This window comes from Pseudopipra pipra, chromosome 4 (assembly GCF_036250125.1).
Source record: "Pseudopipra pipra isolate bDixPip1 chromosome 4, bDixPip1.hap1, whole genome shotgun sequence".
In the NCBI taxonomy this organism is placed as follows: domain Eukaryota; kingdom Metazoa; phylum Chordata; class Aves; order Passeriformes; family Pipridae; genus Pseudopipra; species Pseudopipra pipra.
In genome coordinates this window covers 66,643,542-66,665,257 of record NC_087552.1, presented here as the reverse complement: position 1 = coordinate 66,665,257, position 21,716 = coordinate 66,643,542, and the positions used below count along the sequence as shown (strand labels likewise).

General features: G+C 35.4%; 1 protein-coding gene across 3 annotated transcripts in view; it reads left to right on the top strand.

Annotated features, from left to right (window-relative positions):
• Positions 1 to 21,024, top strand: part of GRK4 (G protein-coupled receptor kinase 4) — a 36,499-nt gene extending 15,475 nt beyond the window's left edge. Inside the window, exons 4-16 of one of the 3 annotated variants that reach the window (XR_010430264.1) lie at positions 212 to 289; positions 1,346 to 1,446; positions 2,621 to 2,713; positions 4,067 to 4,130; positions 4,895 to 5,035; positions 7,378 to 7,568; positions 12,394 to 12,431; positions 14,921 to 15,010; positions 15,542 to 15,750; positions 16,431 to 16,576; positions 17,166 to 17,303; positions 19,214 to 19,336; positions 20,807 to 21,024. Coding sequence is in view for 2 of the 3 variants with exons in the window: in XM_064653357.1 (XP_064509427.1) it covers positions 212 to 289; positions 1,346 to 1,446; positions 2,621 to 2,713; positions 4,067 to 4,130; positions 4,895 to 5,035; positions 7,378 to 7,568; positions 12,394 to 12,431; positions 14,921 to 15,010; positions 15,542 to 15,750; positions 16,431 to 16,568; positions 17,166 to 17,303; positions 19,214 to 19,336; positions 20,807 to 20,860 (1,458 nt within the window). In the remaining variant the exon portion in view is untranslated. Of the gene's footprint in view, positions 1 to 211; positions 290 to 811; positions 908 to 1,345; positions 1,447 to 2,620; positions 2,714 to 4,066; positions 4,131 to 4,894; positions 5,036 to 7,377; positions 7,569 to 12,393; positions 12,432 to 14,920; positions 15,011 to 15,541; positions 15,751 to 16,430; positions 16,577 to 17,165; positions 17,304 to 19,213; positions 19,337 to 20,806 lie in introns of those variants that run through there. The other 2 variants (XM_064653357.1, XM_064653358.1) reach the window with 2 other exon arrangements.
• Positions 21,025 to 21,716: the final 692 nt, after the last annotated feature.

Sequence of the window (21,716 nt, the reverse complement as noted above, 5' to 3'; positions counted from 1 at the left end):
TCCATGTGCTTTTCTTTTTCCTTAAGACTGTTCTTCATATGTTTCACTATATAGCCTAAAAATCTAAATAGATTTTAAACAATGAGAGCCTTCAGTTCCTTTTATATTAAGAGTATTGTGTTATTGATGATAAAATTTACCTAGCATATGTAAAAGATTTAAGTGCCAAATAGCTCTGAACAGAATTTAATTTTCAATTCCATTCCCCTAGGCAGAATATGAGGTATCTTCAGATGAAAAGCGTATAGACTGTGGCCTCAAAGTTTTAGAGACGTACTTCACTAATGGGGTAAATATGTTATATTCCAAAATATTTTCTCAAGCGTTTTGAAAAATGTCAGATAAATAGATTGAAATGTTTGCATTGTTTTTTAGTCAACTGACTTTCAAACTTCGTTAGTCCTATTTTTATCTTTCTGAGAGGTGTGCTCTAAAATTCTGCTCAATCAACTTGAGCAGAAAACTTGACTGATCTCTGCTTTTAAGACTACTATGACTACCATTTATTCTCCATTTAACACCTAAAGAAAAATTAATAACATATTAACTCAGAATTTTGTGATCTGAAGATGAGAAATTCTTGAGTTTCTTTCAGACTTTGGTTGCTTTGCTGTATATTTGCAGAATTGCTGCAGGTTTTTGTAAAGTGAAATGCTCTTTTCTTCTGGAGCATTCTGGTTTTTTATTTTCCATGGTGATCATTAATAGCTGATTTTTTGCGTTTATTAAGAGTCTCTTTTTTGGTATCCAGCTGAAGCTTTTCTGTGGGTATATAATTAGACATTTCCTTTCTATGAATAGATGCTCCTTCTGCTTCTCTGGTCATCTTATACAAAAGAAGGTCTTGGAGATGCCTCAAAAGCAGATAAAATCTAAATTTGCTACATCTCTGCCGAGAATTTCTTTGGTAGTACCATAAGTCACGTGCAGTTTTTTGCAAATCACCCCTCCCCCCCCCACATTTCTTTGGTCTGGTTTGAAATAGTTTCCCAACTTGTGTTTATGTTTCTTTCTCCTTTTTTTCATCTTGCCAAGGGAAATAGATAACTTGTTTTTGTGGTGGTAGACTTATGGAAAGAAAAAGAAATTTGACTTATTGCCAAGTTTGTTTCCCCAGATACTGAAGTAGTAAATAGCTGGAATAGCTTTCAATACATTTTTCTGTAATAGGGAATAAATAAAAACTTTGCTCAAATATTTTTGCTAACGATTTTTCTCGTTAGCCAAACCATTCCTTTTCTTTTCCTGTATTAAAGATTTAATTTCATGTTGAATACAAAACTTTTTCTATTGATTTAGAAAATTACTGTAATTGTTGCTTTTCTTTCTTTTTTATTTTGTCAAGTCTGCAGCACACTTGCCAGAAATACCTCAGGAAACAGTAAATGAATGTAAAGCAAGACTGGAAAAGAACCCTTCTAAGGATCTTTTTATGGACTGTACTAGGTAGGTTAAAAATGCCTAGTGCTAAGTTTGAGTATCACAAGAGAAATTCGTGTGTTTCTAAGAAAAATGAAAGATGAAGTTGTTACACCCAGAAGTATTTGGTCTCTGAAATGAGCATAGGTAAGAAATTTGGAACAGATTTATTAGAGAGCTGGGTTTCCTTCATATGTGATTTAGATGTTTGACTTTTGCTGAGCTTTTTCTTTAATGCTATTTTTGCATAAAAATCACACTGGTGTCTGCTACCAGGTATTCTGTTAAGTTAAATAGTATTTTTCTTTATTATATTCTTACCTTTTGAGTGACTTCTCTCCATGATGAGGGTACTCACTGAAATGTGAAGTTGTAAACTGGAACTTGAAAAGTTTTTGAAAACAGTGTTACACAGTTTAAGGTTCTTGAAAACAGGTTGAACTGAGGCCAACAGTTATGTTCCACTGAGATGGCTGACTAGAGGATCTCTTGTTGATAGTTAACAGTAAAGAATACAACTTGGGTTTGTTCTGAAGTCGTGGACTGGGATTTCACACCGTAGTAGCAGGGGAGGCTTTTCTTGGAGAGATGGTACATGTTTATGAGTGTTACATGTCTTTTGAAGCCTTTATGTTTCTCATATTTCTGGTTCTTCAAGGCATGCTTGATCATGTCTGAAGGATTACTTCATGTTTTGTCACTGCTTGGGTCATCTCCCTGACAACAAAAATAAGCATGCTTTATAACAACCTGAGATTAAAAGATTGAAAGGGATGTGTGAGAAGACCTAGTGAAACATGCCTGAAGCAGAGTATCTCATGTAGGTCATCCCCTTTCCTCTCTGTGGTAAATACCTTTATACAGTTTGAATTAATTGTTTTCCTCCCCACCTCCATCTTGGTGTGTTTCATTTAAGGGAATGATAAGGTGCCTGGTGTTCAGGTATGGATATGGCATTTAGTACTTCAATTTCGAATCCTAGAATAAAATTTCATTTACCACTGTCCAAAGAATGTGTGAAACCTTTTAAATACTTTCAGACATTGTATTTGCAAGGTCATTCTTGCGTAAAATAGCTGCCAAGAGGCTGATATTTGGGTGGGTTTGAATATATGTTGGTAGATTGATAGCATCTCCTGCTGTATCGTGTTTTTTTTTCAGAATAAGATGGGTTTTATTTTTCTCTTTATTTTCCTGCTAGAATTGTCCATGAATACCTAAGCAAAAGACCTTTTGAAGCTTACCAAGAAAGTGTGTATTTTTCCCGTTTCTTACAGTGGAAATGGCTGGAAAAGTAAGTTTATTTATAATGTTTGCATTATAATTTAGTTTTGCTTTGAGACAAATTCTGCTTATTATGCTAGAAATGCTGTAAAGCTCTAATGAATGACTCTGCCTGTCTAAGAAATTTTGATCTGGAAGACAAGATGTAAAGGATGATGTTGATGGGACAGCAAGAGAACCAGTACTCCAATGGAACTATCTGTCTGGTAGTGTTTAAATGGTAAATTTGTATTGGGTAAATGGAAATTCATTATCATGTAGATATATGTTTGGCTGTCAGGTGTGCAATGGAATACCAATATTGCTTGGGAATGCTCCCATCCTTTAGTTTCAAACCTTGTCTAATTGGTGGTTAATAAGCAGATTAATCTAGTTTTATAACCCACTGGATGCTTGGGTAACTAATCAGTTTTTTAAGGCAGTTCAGAGACAAATCTAGTAATTACAAGATAGTAAGATTTATATTTATTTTAGAATCTAGTTTGGGCTTTTAAATCAATACTAAGTAAGTGTCTAGACTCTTTCAGAAGGCTGAGATTGCTACAAATTGATTCCAGTTCAGCCCTGTTGGGTAATGTGATCACATATTCAAACATTAAGGTGCTTGAGCATTATTTTTGTTGTAAATTCCAATCACCCAATGTCTTTATTTTACTGAATTGGTAGCAGAAGCCAGTAAGAGAACTAGGAAAGTTCTTCAAATTCTCTACTAAATGAACCTCCCTGTCTTGTCCTGAGAAAAAACCTGCATTAACAATGAATACTCATTTAAAACAGAATGCAGAAAAACCCACTACCATGGAATAGCCCTGCTCTGACACATTTGGGAGAGTTTTAGCATAGAATGGTTAACAGCTCTACTGCCTCCAGTTACGTGTTCCTCTTCCACACCTTAACAATTCAGCTCTTGAACTGCTCTTGCATACCACAACTCTTTCTTTTTTGAAAAAGCAAGGTAAAATGAGAAATGGCTTACCTTTTAAATGCTGCACTGTAAGCATGATGTGATTGCAATGCATGTCAGCCTACTGCAGCTAAGGGAGCAGCAGGACATGAGAAATTGTCTGTGATGAGAACACATAAGGCTCTAACTGTAAACACAAAGGGCCAAGCTGACCAGCTCTTCTTCCTGCTGTTGGGAATATCTGGTGACCACATGAGGGAGCCCACGTTTCTAAACAGAGCACCCCTTTCCTTTGAAATTCAGCTTATTACAGTGCTGTCTTCATGAGCCAAAGGCAACATTTGTTCAGAAAGATGTCATAGAACAGAAAGGAGAACATCAAGACAGCCCTCGGGATGGGGAGGGGATTACTGACGTTTGTAATTTCTGTTGCAGTAATTGTTTCTTTCTGTTCATCAGGCAACCAGTAACCAAACACACATTTAGGCATTACCGAGTCCTAGGCAAAGGTGGATTTGGAGAGGTGAGTATAGAAGTATCTTTCTGTGAGGCAATTTTTAAGAAAAAAAGAAAGGTTAATACAGAGGAGAGGCTGTTTAAGTCTTGTCTCCATCAATCTACATTTGACACATCACCTGGCAAACTGTTGTCAATCCAAACTGTTTTCTTTTAATGTGTTAGTTTCAGAATTGTGGGTTGTGCACAAAGTTGGAGAAAACTTCCACTGACTGACAACAGTTGCTTCTATTTAGAAATTTCATTTGGCAGTGAAAATTTAGTTTGTATTTAATAATTATATAGAATATTTATGAGCCTAAAATAAAATCTATGGATTTTATTAATTCTATTTATAGTTAATGGAAGTTTTTCCTCCCCTATGTATTTTAACTGGAACCCTATATTGCAGGGGAAGTAGGGTTACTAAATTACCATAATCTTTCCCCTGTTTGATTATGATGTGGATATTTGTCCTCTGTCCTGCTTGTCTATACACACACTGTTATCCCAGTCAGTTGTTTCACTAACACAAGATCCACAGTTTTACTGAATTATTCAACCCCAACGGAAATGGGTTTCCCTCTGTATGATCACTTTTTCTATTCTGTTACAATGTTTGTGACCCTTTAAAGTTGTTTCATGAGTGAAAGCTCTGTATTGATGCTTACAGACCATCATTTTCTGAGAGCATGAAAGAGTTTGAAAAGAAAATGAAATTATTTAAAAATTCTTTAAAATAAAAACTCTAAATAAATCCCTAGCATCTCTGACACTATCCTTCTTTTTCAGGTGTGTGCCTGTCAAGTACGGGCAACAGGAAAAATGTATGCTTGTAAAAAGCTAGAAAAAAAGAGAATAAAGAAGAGGAAAGGAGAATCAATGGCTCTAAATGAAAAAAGAATTCTAGAAAAAGTGAATAGTAGGTTTGTAGTAAGTATCTACTTCTGATCTTATTTTCGGAAACGTGTCTCTCTTCATTTACTTCATTCAGTTTCTTCCAGGAGCTTATGGGCACAAGACTCATTTTTTAATTGATTTAGAGATTGTGTGACTGTTGAGAAAAATCTCGATACAATAATAAGTATGTCTTATGTGTTATTTTGGGTAGTTCTGTTCAGAGGACTTTTTTTATCCAATATTGAATTGGTTTTAGTCTGCCTGCTTTTTTTCTCACTCACAGCCAGAACATTAAGTGTATTTCAGCATGGTGATGCCACTGAAACTTTGTCCTCTGTTTAATAGTTGAGTTTTTATATCCTTGGGTATTTTTGTAGCGTTTGTTACTCTATTGCTTATATAGTCTGAGATAAACATGACATTTTAATTGTATATTGATTCAGGTTATATTGCTTTGCTGTGTGCTAAGACTTAAAGAGGTGTCTTGGATTTGAAGCAATTAACTTTTTAATAGAACTTCCATGGAATGAAAATCTTAGTTTTAATACTTTAACCTGATGCTATTATGTATATTATGGTCTCTTAGTAGCTCTAGTTACTAAGCAGTGAAATAACTTATAATGAGCAAAGATATACCAAGTAAAATTTACCCTAGGTAATGTTTACTTTTTAATCAAAATGTTGTCATCTAAATGTTAATTTAAAATGCATTCTACTTTGGTTTTAAATCCATTTACTGATAAATTTTGTATTGCTGATCGGAGAGGATTTTGAAGTACCTGTTTCAGAGGATAGTGAAAGTTATTTATAAATATATATGTATAAAATATGTATGTATGTATTTTCCAATAAGCTTTATGTATTAAAAAAAAATCCCATACAATACTGCCAACTAAAAGAAAAATTAAGAACTTGCTGGCCAGATACATTAATATTTTAAACTATTGCAAATTATGCTTTTGTATAAATATGCTAATGTTATTTTTGCACCAAGCTTTTGGCCTTGAATTGATTGAAACTGAATCCAGAAAGTACCTGAATTGATCCATGAATTACTATAACAGTGAAACTTCTATTTTTGAGTGACATTTTTTTCAGCATATGTAAATACTCTAAATCAATAATTGATCAAAGTCAAAATTGAGATAACTTTATAGAATTGAGCACGAGTTATTTTCCACTTGCTATTCAATGGGGTTTTTTTGGTGCAACAGGAAAGATCTGGATCTCAGATCTGCAGTAATACTGGGTTGGGAGGGGGTAGATAATTTGTCATGCCTGTGTCACAAGTAAAGTCATTAATAGCTGGACATATCAATGAAAACCTCCAAATAGGAATCCTTGTCCCAAGTAGCTGATTTCTGTATTTATTTCTTAATTAGTATTTGATTTATGCTTCCAAAGGAAGAGTTTGGACCTATTACTGAATTAGGGCCATTATTTACTTGTATTGCATTTAAAAATATATTTATTGAGTAAAAAAAAAAATCCTACTGATTTTAACCCAGCTAGCTTACCTAATGAAAGCTAAGTATATGTTTGAATTCCATTGCTCTTAGTAGATAATACAAAGAGCAATTCCATTGCTCTTTGTAGATAATTTTGAAGATCCTGCCAGATAATCATCAGAGAGCTGAGCCTTTTCTATTGAAAATGAATTTGTAACTTCAACAGCATATGTTAATTTTTGTAATACATTATATTGTGTTAAAGTGGGATGGGTTTTTTGAATTCACAAGTTTACTTTAAAAGTTTAAATCCACTTTAAAAACTTTTACTTAAAACCTGAAAAAAATCCTGGTATTCTTCCTTGCCTATCAGCACCACATTCCAAATACAAGGAGAAGAAAGACTATGAAGAGCTGTACTGAGTCTTTACTATTGTCAAGTTTTCAATCAGGGAAATATGCAGTCACTTGGAAGGTTAGAGATAGAAACTACACATTTGATCTTAAATAATTTCTTGAGTTTCTTTAATGTAGGGCAATTTTGAGTCTCGTAGAAGTTCAGGAAGATGGTTTGGCAATGCAAAATTCCTGAGGTGCTGATAAAATAAGTAAATGGGCATGTTATCTGGACAAAGAGTAATACAGGTAATGTGGAGCTGAGAGGCATCATCGATAACTATTTTCTGGATGGAGTTCTATGGTGTCTAAACAGATTTTCATAAGTTTTTGTCTGGTGGTGTAGGGTTTGTCTACACAGGCAAATTAGTCTCTATTCCTTTGTGTCTTCAAGTACTCTGCAGGAGTGATTTTCTGCTTGCCTGTTTTGTTATTTTTCACATACTGATTGTATTGGAAAAGAAGAGCTATGAGTTGTTTTGAGGTCTGTGAATGACTAATGGTCCTCTTCTCGCCCTGCCCCATTTTTAGGTTAGTTTATCCTATACGTATGAAACAAAAGATGCCCTGTGTTTAGTATTAACCATAATGAATGGAGGGGATCTGAAGTTTCACATATATAACATGGGAAATCCTGGCTTTGATGAAGAAAGGGCTATTTTCTATGCTGCAGAACTGTGCTGTGGCCTGGAGGATTTGCAGAGGGAGAGAATTGTTTACAGGTGAGTATTATCTGCAGTCACTGGTACCTTTCCATGTCTGTTCAGCACTGAATGTATTGTTTTCCACTAGAACAAGTTCACAGTAAAAGAAGCAAAAAAAAATTCTTGTCCTTTTCATGGCATGTCCTTCAGAATTACTGATCTTATTTGTCTTCTTACTGTTAATTTAGGTCTGGATGCTTGATACATTTTAAAATATTATAAAATTGATTCAAAGTCTGTTTGAAAAATGAAAATAAGTTATGATTTATGAAGCAAATTAATTTTTAATTAAGGAAGTTTTAGGAATATGGGATTGTACTCCTGCCCAATCCAAAGTAGTTCATAGAAGGCTATGGAAATCCCTGACTGCATTGCATGTTATGACCATGAGGGTAAAATGATAGTCATAGTCCATATGAAAAGCTTCTTCTGTTTTTATTTCAGGTTCCTCCAATAAAACATTATTGGTTTTGAATTAATTAAACTATCAGAAGCTTTCTGCATTGTAATTGAGATTGTATGATCTTACTGCTGTTTTCTGTACATACATCATTTAACCCTGGTATGCATCAATATTACAGAACAAGCAAAACAAACTTCATGGTGGACCAAGAGTGCTTTCTTTATATTCCTACTTTGTAATACCTAGTACCAATTCTTTCAAAGAAGATCTAAAGTCTAAGTTAATATAGTGAGTCTTAGTCTTTTCCCTCCCCAGTACAGAAGACCAACACACACACACAGAGCAGAAAGCAGCAGAGCCACAGAGTAAATCAGGCTTCTGTTGGTGGTTGGATGTGGTTCCCTAGAGAATTTGGCCAATCATGCAGCGTCACACGGTGTGTTTTGGCATAGATGTAGGAGGGAAGCACAGATGAAAGATCTGATCAGCTACAAGTAGGTCATTTCACATTGCCCAAGTGAAAACAAAACTGTTTGTTTAAAATACGAAACAACAACAACAAAAAACCCCAAACAAAACAAAAACCCCCAAACCAGAGCCCTCCTGTTTAAGCCCAACTTTTTAGCTATTTCCCTACAAGAAGACCTTCAAACACATATGTCAAATCCTAGTGTTTTCTGTCTTTGATTCCAGATCTTGAAGTAGTCATGCTTTCTTCTGGAGCAGTCTTGATGGCTAGATCTCTGCCCTGTTTGGTGCTATTATATAATCAGTTTCCAATTAAGAAATCACATTAGCTTAAATTTGTGAGCATGGAAAAAAGTGGTTTCACAACCAGTTCTGAGTAAAATTGTCTCTTAATTAGAAGCATTATTTTTAATCTTCTGCTCATACCAAAATGAAGAACTGAGAGGCAGTTACCTGTATTTGTGTTGGAAACTGAAGAATTTATAAACTCAGAGGAAAAAGAAGGTCTTAAATTTAATCATAATACCTGGGAGTCTTCAGAATGTCACCAATTACAGTGATGTGTTACACAATCAAAATTCTCTATCTTGCATCTTAATGGAAATACATTTAATACAGTGATTAGATATGTTTAGTAAAACAAAAAGGTTGGGAAAATTTGTCATAATTATTTTATTCTCACTAAAGAAGTTATGGTGGCAACCTCCAGTCTTAATGTTGTTGTGGAAAGGGAGAACATAATGAAGCACATCTTCATTGATTACATGATTTATTTTTCAAAATTATGGTAACAAGTATTTTACATTCTCCAGGACAAGAAAATAGAGATGGAAAGTTTTTCTTATTTTGCTGTTCCTCTGAAATTAGAAATAGTTCTTTTTCTTGTTGCCATATCTCAAGATATCTTACTGTGTTTGTTTTCTAGCTTTAAAAGATTTTTAACTCTTTTTAGACAAATAGCTTAACCTGTTAAGGTGGACTTTAATTCTGTAACATACTGTGGTAAAACATTTTCCTGAGAATGGGTTTTTGTGTCTGTCCGTCTGAAATGGCAGTTTCAGTGTAGGTCAGTCATGTTGAAATGTATTATAAATGTATTATATTTGGGATTTGCTGCCATCAGTGGCAAAATACCTCAGACAGTGGAAAAACATACCCTAATTTTCCATTGACACCAGTTTTCTTCTGTGTACTTCTTGTGTCTTTTTCCCAATTATTAATGTATTTCCAGTAGTGGTGTTAGGACTGTCTGTAGGACCCTTGATTCAGTTGAGTCATTTTATTAGTGGGGTTCCCACTGGATTAAAAGAACAGATGTAGAGCTGGAAGGAGGGCCCTGCCCTGTGACAGCAATTGTGCTGGTTTGCTTGTTCAATGGAAGCTTGTGAAACTATCTGTGACTTCCCATATGGTGCTGACGTTAGAAAAATAAGCAAACAGACAGACAGAGGCAGTAGTGGAGCTATTCATCTGTCTGCTACATTTAAAGTCTGGTAATACTTAGAGCTAAGTCAGTTTTACATAAGTCAGAGTGAGGAACAAGTGCCTGCTTTCCAAAAGGGACTTAATTGCTGGAGTTTTCCTGCAGGAGTTATCCATCTCCTAAAGGACAGTAGTGGTTTTATCAGAAAAGTTGCTTGAACACCTAGATTTTCCTCACAAACCCAGGTACATACCCACAGTGCCACGGAATTTGCCTGGAAGGTAAAGATCAGGCTCAAAGGCCTGTTGAAGCTGTAGTGGATAAACCCAAGCAGCTCCTTGCCTGCCTCGTGCCCCTGCTCAGAGCAGGTATCTGTGCAGTGAAATCCAGGAAGGCTTTCTCTCTAGAAATTTTCTCTGTAGGAAGGCTGATGTTAGCTATGGCATAAATAGACTAGTGCTTGTCTAGTCCAAATTGAAATACAGAATTTTATTCAACTTTTTTAATAAGCCTCTTAGTTTTGTGAGCTTTGCAGTCGTCCAGCCTTTCTCTGATTCATAAGGGAAAGCTGCTGCCTCTGTTGATAGAATTACATTGCCACCTCTCACTCTGAGCTTGGTCATCCAGTGCAGGGTGTCTGTGTATTCCAACAGAAAGTGAGATTTCAGCCTCTGTTGTGGTGTAGGAAGGGAAGAGGGAGAAGGCTGATACCCCAAATCTGGCATCCCAGGACTAGGACTTGTAGCTGAATGCTTCCAAAAGCTGACTTTGTGCTGCTAGGTCAAGAAACTAATAGCATTAAAGAGATGGAATTTTGGCTGGAAATGAGTTTTACTATGGACTAACTAAAATCATGTCAGACCAGAATAAGCTTCTATTAAGCAGAAGATGTTGCTATTAAGTATTAGGTTTTAGGTTGGGCTTTAATTGGCCGTTTTGGAGATGGAAATCTTTAAACTTGTTTACTTGAGTTAAATTGAGCATATATTTTGTGCTTTAAAGTAGATGTGTTTCTACCTAAAGTTTGAGCTGAATTTTCTTCTGCTTTTTTGATACTGATGTGGAGTTTTTAATCGTTTGGGTTTTTTAAACTCTGATCTATCCTGATTTCTCTGATATTGTAATATCGTATCTAACGTCACATTATTAACATTATGAGGTTTGAATAGACTTAAAAGCATTAGAAACAGAGTATCTTTCTGACTTCTTTGTACAGTTAATCTAATAAGATAATGAAACTTTAACATGAATACACATATTTCAGAACAAAAGGGAAAAAAGTATATAGATTTCTTGGCGAACAAGTTGTATGTGTGTGCAATTTGCTCTCATTTAGAATGTCAGTTCTAGAGTCATTCTTGCTAAAATTGCTTCTTTTACATTATTCAGTCTTTTCTGCTTGTATAGATTAACTGTTCTTGTCACAGTCATATGCATACCCATATATGTACATATTGTTTTCAATAATCTATTTCAATAATAACTGACTTTTTAGCCAAGTACTGGTTTTTACTTGTCCATTTCTGGCTTTATGATATTTATGATGGAATAAATCTAAGAGACTACATTGCAGTCATATACTTTCTGATGGACAAATATGTATATATAGTATACATTACCAGTATACATTATAACTGATTATCTACATTATTATAATTAATAATGTGCATTATATATTTTATGCATATATTTCATGCCTATGTATGTATATAAATTCTCAATAGAATCTGCTAGAAGATAAATCCTATAAGTAACCTCTGAACAGCTTCTGATTCAGCTTCAATGATTCCCCAAATTTTCCTTGTGTGTGGGGGAATCCAAACATCCTATTGAGTTTCTTCTTCTGTTCTGAAAGTACAAATGCACAAGAAGATGCAGAACTCCAATACTGAATTAATTGCTCTTTTACTATTTCCTGAGTTTTACTAGCATTTAATAGCTAAAAAATGTTGCTTTTGAAACTTGATGTTTACAGAAAAGTGATAGAGACTCCTAGAAATTTGATTGCAAAGAGTCCTAGCTAGATGCAGTCATCCAGCCTTTAGAAATTGCATATCCAAATTAAAGGAGTGGAGTTTGAATGGATGTGCTTAGTCTTGAGAATGAGTTTGGTTGATATTCTGACACCCTGAGGTGGAATATAGCAAGTGGTCAGCATCAAACTGCAGCAAACACCTGTGTTTTATAATTTGAGAGTTGTATTGCTGATATTCTGAGGAGAAATATCTTTCACCTGTGAGCACAAATTTGGGTATAAGTTGGTGGTTCCTTCATATCAGGATTCAGAGTTGTGTGGAGAAAGTTTCTTATCCGTGGAGTACAAATTGCTTTTGTTAATGTAAATGGATTAGAGAGTTGGGGGAAAGTGGATCTGGAGTTCTCTGATTAAACTATTTGTATTACAGGCCATCAACTTCACAACTCTTTTTTGTATGTGGGTGGAAAAGTTGCTTCAATCAGAACCAAGAAATCTTACGTTGCCTCTGTGGTACTTGATGATGAATAATTTTGCCTTTGTTTAATTCACATTTCTGTTGTTTGATTTGTAGAGACTTGAAGCCTGAGAATATACTTCTTGATGACTGTGGTACGTAAAAATTAAAATTAATTTTGAAATAAAGGTTTACACCTCTAATTAATACTGTGCCAGAAATCAAAGGGATTTCCTCATCATGAAAGGAACCTAATTGTTAAATCTTAACTTTAATTAGCAATGAAAAAACTTCCCTTGCTTTTTAGAAGACGGGGGAAAAAACTGGGACTTTGGAGATCAACGATGATGATGTTTGAAGGGTTAAAAAATGACTACTTTTTCCCTTTTGCTCCTCTTTCTCCTTCCTTCACTTGATTTAAGATGGCTAAAACTTTTACATGGATTTGTTTTGTTTGTCTTTTCTTCAACTATGGAAACACAATTTGTTAGATGTGGAGCCAGAACTTTACTTAGTAAACCAGAATGTTTAGTCAATAAGAAGAAAAGAAATCTGAAGCATTTCTGTTGTAAGATTTCAACTAAAAGAGTTCTCATGGTCACTAGTGCTTATGTGGCTGGAAAGAATCAAGAAAGTACAAACAATATGAAGAAATGTTTGTAGTCTTTTGTTTTTCAGAAGCCAAATTAATCTTCTTTAATGACTTTGTATGCAAGTCATTACCAGAATCTTTTGAATTGACTGTAGAACATGTGCAGCAATTCTCTCCTAAGCTGTGGGTGAATATTACAAGTTTGTTCTTGTAACTGCTGAGCATTTAAGTTAAGGAAAAACCGTTTTTGAAGTCATTAACACAGTATATTTTTTTTTAAGTCAGCATGTTCTGACTGATAAATTTCAAGAAAGATGATGCTTGGGAGAAGTCCCTTTCCAAGACCTAAAGCTTTGCTAGACATCAAATACATTCTTTAATTTTTCTCTCCAGTAGTGTCTTGCAAAAGCTGACGGCTTCTTTGAGGAAAAATGTAGCCTTGCAGGACTGCATCAGAATGCTCTCTCTCTGCCAGGGATATTTTGATCCAGTTCCAGGGAGCAGAGGAGACTAATTAGAAAATCGCTTCAGGAGCTCAGATCATGCACTTGAGAAGGGGTTCATCAGATGTCAGAGAACAGAAGAGCATCTGAATGTATTTAAAATAGCATTTGGTGCTCCGGAGCGTTATTTCCAACCAGTGTACAGAGTGACACTTGACTTTCTCTACTCTCTCTCTCTCTCCACCTCTTGATTATCTGTCCTGTGTAAATCAGAAATTAATATGCTGTTAACTAATATTGATGCTATAGAGATTTTTGAATTCCAGAGCATGTATGCACAAAGACACTTGGGCATTGGAATAGGCTGCCCAGAGAGGTGATGCAGTGTCCACTCTAGACAAGAATTTAAAAAGCCTTGCATGCTTTGGGCTGGCTGCTTGCTCAGAATGTTGTACTAGAGACCTTCTGAAGTCCTTTCCAGCCTGAATCATTCCATAAATTTGGGTATTTCTGTAAATGACAGTATCCCTGTCTGTTATAACCAGTAGTAAATATGTGTGGGGTTTTTTTCTTTTTCCCCAATGGAACTTTTTTTCTTCTATAGATGATTGGCAATATTTTCCCTTAAAATTGAAAATATAATTGTCCTTTCTTCTGTCTAAACTTGTATATTTTTATTAAGGAAGTACCTTGTGCATTTTTACAGTAAAATGTCTTACCTTGAAGTGTCTTAAATGTGGTTGAAACAGTTCCTGAGTCTGTCCAAGAAAGAATGGTATCTGTCCATGGGAATTTGAGGGTGGGTGGGGTGAATTTATTCCCATTGCCCTTCTTGGACTGGTTCCCCATCTGAGCAGTGCTGGTCATGAGAAATCAGTCTTCCACCACGTGATTTGTACATCGTAGGTACTGGTGTAAATGTGTGACTAATAGAGACAGTAATCAGCTTGAGAAGTTTGGCTGATAAAGTGAGGTAGAAGCTGTTATCTGCTTAGGAGTGATTCATGAGAAGGGGAAATCCTACTATTGAACTGACATGTACATATAAATAATTCTAAGTAGGTTATTGACTCAGCTGCTTTTGTTTTGGGGTGGGAGTGGGAATAGCAATTCTGAGTACTCATGCTTGGCATTATTAGAGTACTCTGTGAGAGGAAAACTGGGTGTCAGTACAGGCTACAGTCTTCCCACATTTGGAGTAAGTTAAGTAAATTTTGAAGCTTTATTAGGAAGTCAGCTAAGTTTTTGTGGTGGGAGTACAGAATGGAAAAATACAAGTGTCTGATGCATAGATACAGAATCTGAAACGAGCAGTCATTATTTCTGTTTGTCCTAGAGCACCAGCCTATGCCAAAGCTAGGAATTAGAGTGCTCGACAGCAAATTTTTTTGTGTGTGATCTTCAGGAAATCAGTTAGATCTATGCCTCTTTTTCTTTACATATTTAAGGAGGAGCTGAATAATAATAAAAAATCACTCCTTTCTACTTGAGTATATGAATGTTTTTGATATTTTGGGGTGGTTTTTTTATGAAGTGTTGTACAGAATTTTTTTCAGTGATGACCCTGTATTATTTGCTGACTATTTATAATTTATTTTAACATAAATAGGGCATATCAGAATTTCAGATCTTGGATTAGCTGTGCAGATTCCAGAAGGAGAAACGGTCAGAGGTCGAGTTGGGACCGTGGGCTACATGGGTATGTAAAGTATCCTTTGCTTGTTACATTTTACCAGAAAATTTGTTCCCGTTAATATAAAAATGACTTGTCCAGAGAATGTGTATTTGGCCTGGATTACTTACTAGACATGTTATGAGAAGAAGAAAGTGGTAGATGTTAGTAGTCAATTTTAAGCCTACTGATAAACTTGAAAACTTAACTGAAAATTCTAGCTTTAGGTAGAACTTCAAGAAAGCACCTAATTTTTTTCTGAGATTCAAAGAGATTTAGTGTCACAGGTAAGCAGGTGGATTACTGTGACAATACATTTCTTTCCAAGCTTTGGAAAAACTTATTCTTAGTTTGTAAACAATACTGGAAAGCATTAAAGAATTTTAGTTCTCTTGGATACAGAGTCCTTACTGTAGAAATTAACATTTCTTCAAAGTGCAGAGAAGCTACACAAACATCTCTGCACAGAACCAGAAGGGTAACTGAGAGTTTTTCCAATATTTTATTAGTCAATTTAAAGTGAAATGTCATGGATGTGTGTTTGGTTTTGTTTTGTAGCTCCAGAAGTGCTCAAAAATGAAAAGTATACATTCAGTCCGGATTGGTGGGGTCTTGGCTGCTTGATTTATGAAATGATTGAAGGACAGTCTCCATTCAGGAAGCATAAGGAAAGGGTCAAACGGGATGAGATTGACCGGAGAGTAAAGGAAGACCAGGAAACATATTCAGACAAGTTCTCAGAGGAGGCAAAATCCATCTGCAGGATGGTGGGTGAAGAGATGTAGAGGTTTGAAAATTAAATTTCTAATCCTTTTAAAGAGATCAACTACAGTGTTTTAATGTCTTCATTCAGAAGGGAAAGCTGCATAAATTGATTTTTTTTATCACATGATTGAAATGGTCCAGTACTGTTAGCACCACATGTAATTATAGATGGAGTACAACAGCTCAGCTTGGATACAGCATGGGAAGAAGTGGCAGAGTAGTACACTAGTTTGCTCACCTAAAAGAGTATCTACAAAACAAGAGCTTTTTTTGTCTTGCCTGATCTTAAGTTTATACAGAAAGCTTTCTGTACTAGTTTATGCAAGATATGTGCATTACTTAAGCCCATTGGAAAAAAGTTAGTCTGTATTTCCTGAAAGAAAAGTCTACTGCAGCGTCTGTACTGTAAAATCTATTCAGCGTAGCATCAATTAAAATATTCTCATATAACTTTGGGTATAATCTTCAAATGGTCTGCTTTCAGGGATTCTTTTTTCTACTGAAAATATATTTGTTCCCAGAATGTTGTCATTTGGATTTCCAGTTTGTTTTGATACTTGATAAATTTTATCTAATAAAAGGCCAAGTAGCAAAATAAACTTATTGAAAGACATCGTATGTAGAATTTTTTTAATTGTGGGATTATATCATGTATCAGCTTTTTTCCCCCATGTCTTTGCAGTTACTTGCTAAAAATCCAGGGGAACGACTGGGTTGCACTGAAGATGGAGCTGCTGTTGTAAAGCAACATCCTATTTTCAGGAACATTAACTTCAAGAGGCTGGAAGCAAACATGTTAGAACCTCCATTCTTGCCAGATGTAAGTAGGTGAGACAGATTTGATTAGTATCTAAAAAGGCAAGAACTGTCATAATTCTATGTCAGCAATGATATGATCCCAGAGAAACCTTTAAAATTAGTTAAATTGGCAGGAGAATGCCATTGTAGCTATTAAGAGCTAATTTTTTTGTATCGTTTCATCTGAGATCACAAAGTTATTTACAATAGTGGCATTTCTCTAGGGAGCTTTGCAACTGATTTCTTAGTCCTTAAAAGTCCACTTCCATAGCTCAGATGCAGAACAAATGAGAAATATGTTTGAAGAAAATACTCTGGAGTTGAAAGGAGGGTGACAGAAGATGAGTGAACTATGACAACCATAAGAAATCCAGGGAAGGTTTTGATACTTCCTTTCTGTTACTTGCTGGATGGATGAAATTGTTCAGGTGCCTTGTCATGAGATTCTTTTAAGTTTTCATATTTCTGTGTTGTAGCATAGTGTAATTTGGTGATCAACACTGTGAAATATAAAATTGCAGGTATTTCACTCCCTTTTTGCTCATATAGAGAAACAAAAAACAACTAAAAAATACCCAACCCCAAAACTTTAATGAATCAATCTTGTCTTGTACTGCAGCCACGTGCTGTATATTGTAAAGATGTCCTGGACATAGAGCAGTTCTCAACAGTAAAAGGAGTGAACCTGGATACTACAGATGATGACTTCTATTCCAAGTTTGTTACGGGTTGTGTCTCCATCCCTTGGCAAAATGAGGTAATGTGTATTTCTTAAAAGATTATTTTCCTTAGTACAGCAATATAGAGGATTTAATAAAGGATATAATTAGTATTGATTTTCTCTCTAAGATGTAAAGAAGTTTCTGCTTTAGACTTCCTTGCTTAAAGACTTCAGAAAGAAAGTTTTTCCCAAAACATAAGCAGCTTGCTAAAAACTGAGATCTGTGGTAAATTTTCATAAATAGAGTCTGACATCGAGTCATCATAGATACAGTGTTCAGAACAGTGTTTAACTTCAGCAGGACCACCTTTTCCTTGTTCTTCTATCACATGTTATTCAGTATTGCTGTTCACAGGAGAGAGATGGAATGCTATTCCAAGTGTTCAAAAGCAAATAGGCACAGTGCAAGTTTTTTGTATATAGTGCCTGTGTATCAATAGGGGATTCAAGTGACACAGTAATACAGAATTGCAGACTCACCTTTTCCAAGGTTTCAAAACAAACAACCGAATATCAGTTGAGTCAGACTTTTCTCTTAGAGCTTTTTCATGTGCCTAGTGAATGACTATTCGAGTATTCTGCATAGAATACTAGAATTTTAGTACCTCTTCATGCAGTTCAAATCCTCTTTACCATTTCAGCAAGAGCACTCAGTAACAAATCTTTAAAATCACAGTTGTTGTTACGACTGCCTTCCCCCTATTATAAGGTGTTAGTTGAAATTAGTATTGTCTTGAATTCTAGAGGCGTAGTTTCTTTCCCAGTATGATTGGTTTTATTTAAAGCTTGAACACAAAAGATGAGCAATTTCTCAAACAATTTGGAGAAAAAAGTACATTCCCTTTTGTTTTCCTTTTGCTTTTTTGTGTTACATTAAGAAGGAGATTTGAAAAGGTGTCATTTGACATAGAAAGTCTTCACTAAGAAGAAATGAACCTTGGAGGAATAGATATTTCCTATGCTATGTTTTAATTCTGACCTTCAGAATATGATCTAGTCATGAAAAAATGCACTGCAGCTTAATGACCCAGCATAGCGGGGTAAAGTTGGAAATAGTTGTGGAATTCTGGTGATGGCAATTCCTTCTCTTCAAGGAATAACTGTGCAGACTTCACTGTACATTCGTGCTTATTTTTTATTTTAATTCATGTTACTGAACCTTCCCCCAAATCTTTGCACTTGGTCTTTTAAGAATTCCATTTGCTCTCCCATGACTGTATTAATGTCATGGTTTGTACTAAAAGCAGAGTGCATTTCTTCCTATTCCTCTTTATGCCCTCTCTCCCTTCTACAAGGTGTATTCATCTGGCTCCGTGCTGTTGTGACAGATGTGTACCAGTGGCATTCACAGACAAATGCCAACTAGATGTGGGCATTAGCCACTCCCCCCCTTCTGACCCTACCTGTTGGTTACATTTTGGCATTCACCTGCTGTCCTTTCTGGGTTTATTTCTTTTATTTTCTATGTATACAGACAAAGATTATTTCAAAATCCCTTTCTTCTCTCCAGAGACCCATCTTCATTATACCTATTTTTTTTTTTCCCCATGTCATGTTTATTAATTGAGTTCAGTTCAGGGTATAGAGATATTACATGTGTTAGGCTAGATTGCTCTGACATGAGCAGAATGCACGAAAGGAAAATCAGTTTGTGGTTCTAAAAACTTCTGCTTATTGCATCATAGGCAGAAGAAAGGCAAGAATGCAACCAAAACAAGAGAGCACCTGAGTACTTCCCTGTGTGATAGTCTCTCACTGCTACTCATCAGTTTGTTGAGTGCACAGGGAGAGCCCGTGTTGGCTTCGTGCCTCCTTTGTGGGGCTCTGTGAGTGCTGTAGTTTGGCTGATGAATTAAAGAGTACCCAGCCAGAGTAAATAGATAATACATGGAACTTGTTTGAAAGGCTTGTGTGGACATTTTGTTTATATTTCATATGTTTCAAAGATGATTGAAACGGGATGCTTTGAAGATATCAATGCGTATGAAACCGATGGTACTGTGTCACCAGACAGAGAGAGGTCTCCTAAACCAAAGAGAGGCTTCTTTCACAGACTCTTTAGTGGAGAGGTAAGGTTATTTCTTTTCTTTCATAAGAAAATTAATAGCAAGACCTTAACTTCCATTCAGGTTGTTTATGTTACTTGATGATAGGAAAACGAAGTTGTTTGCTGAGTACTGAAACTAATGAAATCTGGTTTGTTATGGTTTCCCCTCCACTGCGTTTCAGAAACTGTGGCAATCCCTCTAACTCCAGGAGGTTTTCCTCTATCAGTGTTCTACCTTCCTTTAGTTGCCTGGGAGAAAGGTAGTGGGTGCTGTTAAAAGCTGTGCTACAGATCTTTCTTTACTAAAGAGGTTAATTTGGGGCTTGCTCCTTATGTATTTTGCCAGTTTTTAATTAAAACTTCTGGAGAGATGTTTTCAGAGGTAATTGAGACCCTCTGTAAAACCATATATAAGTAACTTAGCAAAAATAAGTATATATCCAATAAAAAAGTAAATAAGTAGAAATATCCTCAAAATGAATGAGTGGGAAGAAGGACCATGAAACAAATGTTAAAATAGCAGCAGTAGTTTAATGACTTTAGCAAAACAACAATGTATCTTCACAAAACAACAACGTATCTTCACATAGCTGATAATGCACAGCCTTTTCTTACACACCTGACTTCTACTCTTTAGTAAACATTCAGAGAAGTCAGTATTTACCACCTAAAAGACACAATGCATTGTGTTTGCCTATAGGATGTAAGAAAAAGGCTATTTGAAAAGGTTTGCAGTTGAAGATGTTATACCCAATTCTGCTTGCTCAGTGTGCCTGCACTTAGAGTGGAATTACCTTGAGAACTATGAATATATTCCAGTAGTGAACACTTTGGTAGAAATTACTTTTGCTTTCAAGCAGAAATGGAATTTTAAAATAGCTTGGAGTGTATCGTTAAGTAGCCACAGCAGGGCCATGTATTAAAATTGTATGAAGAAATTTTTTGTCTTCAGCTGGCAATTCACCTTCCTAAAATGATACAATGCTAATGGAATGTATAATAGTACCATCATTTTTAGTTTACCTTTTCAAATTCACTTTTCTCCCACTTACAGTAGATGGAATAGGAGGGATGGTTGAGTGTACTAATAATCTCAGCTAAAGATAAAGCTTGTGTCTTACTGTAGTCTTTTCCAGCCAAATCAGCAGGATTCATACTGTCCCAAAATATGTTTCTATGTATTGAGAAAGAGTCTTAAAAAAATGAATATGGTTTGAGAGTTTTCAGTTGGTTTTGAAGTAATAAGACTGCAGTTAGTTGTCTTGTGAAGTTAAAAGGAGGAAAGAACTTAAGGTTAAATGAAACTTTAATGACTGGAGATTTGGGGTTGGATTGTGGCTTCCTTTGATTTTTCTTAAAGCATTTAGTTAGTATGGAATAAAGTGTGCTGGAGAAAGAGCCACCCTTCCAGCCTTTCTGTTGCCCATAAAACACATAAATAAACAATTGTGTCGGTTCTGCAGCTGAGTTGTCTGTTTGTCTTCTCTTGCAGGTCTGTTTTAAATCTGATTGCAGTGATGATGAGCAGGAGTCCTCCAGACTTTAAATCATTTTACTCTCATCAGAAAGGATGAGCAAACGTTAAATGTTTTATATCTCTGTAGCAAATTGTATTATATATATTTTTTATCTGAGTTCAAGGATTTTTGTACATTTGTACTTCATTTGTTTTAAGATGTATATTTTCACTAAAGCTTAATTGTACAAAAAGCAATGAGTGCCATTTGAGTGAGTGTGTTTCTGTATGTATTTGATTTATCTTGATTAATTTTTTCTCAGTGGAATGAATCTAGGAATACTAAAAGGATTTTAAAGCACAGAGATAATACCTATGGCATTAGTGTAACTTGACTTTGTATGTTCCTGGTAAAACTCTTTTTGTTAATTAGGATCTTTATTAGCAGTTTTCTTAACTTTAAAATTGCTGTACTGATGAATTTCATAATTCTGGTACTATCCAGCAGCATGGCAGTGCTATTACCTAATGTATCTCTCAAGCAACTGCTAAGAAAAAAAAAAGGAATTCAGTGCACTGTGGCCAGCTATTAGGAATTGCTCTTTACTATCTGGCTCTGTAGAATATCTTTCTGTATTTCTGTATAAAGAGAATTCTGAACATTTAGCTTAATCCTGTGACAAACTGTAGTGCCCCATTCTTCTTTTTTCTACCCATCTTACACATCCTCTTCATACAGTTTCTTGGCATGAACCTATGCCAAAATTTTGTAACTATATTTTGAAAAGTGTGTTGTCTTTACTGAAAGGATTTCTTTATACCTGTGGGGACACCTTTTTATTTTTTTCTGTAAATGAAATTGTTTTTAACTCTCTTTAGGATGTTATAATTTTGTAATGGGTTAAAAAACAAAACATGGGCTCTTTTTACTAACCTCCTCTCTGCT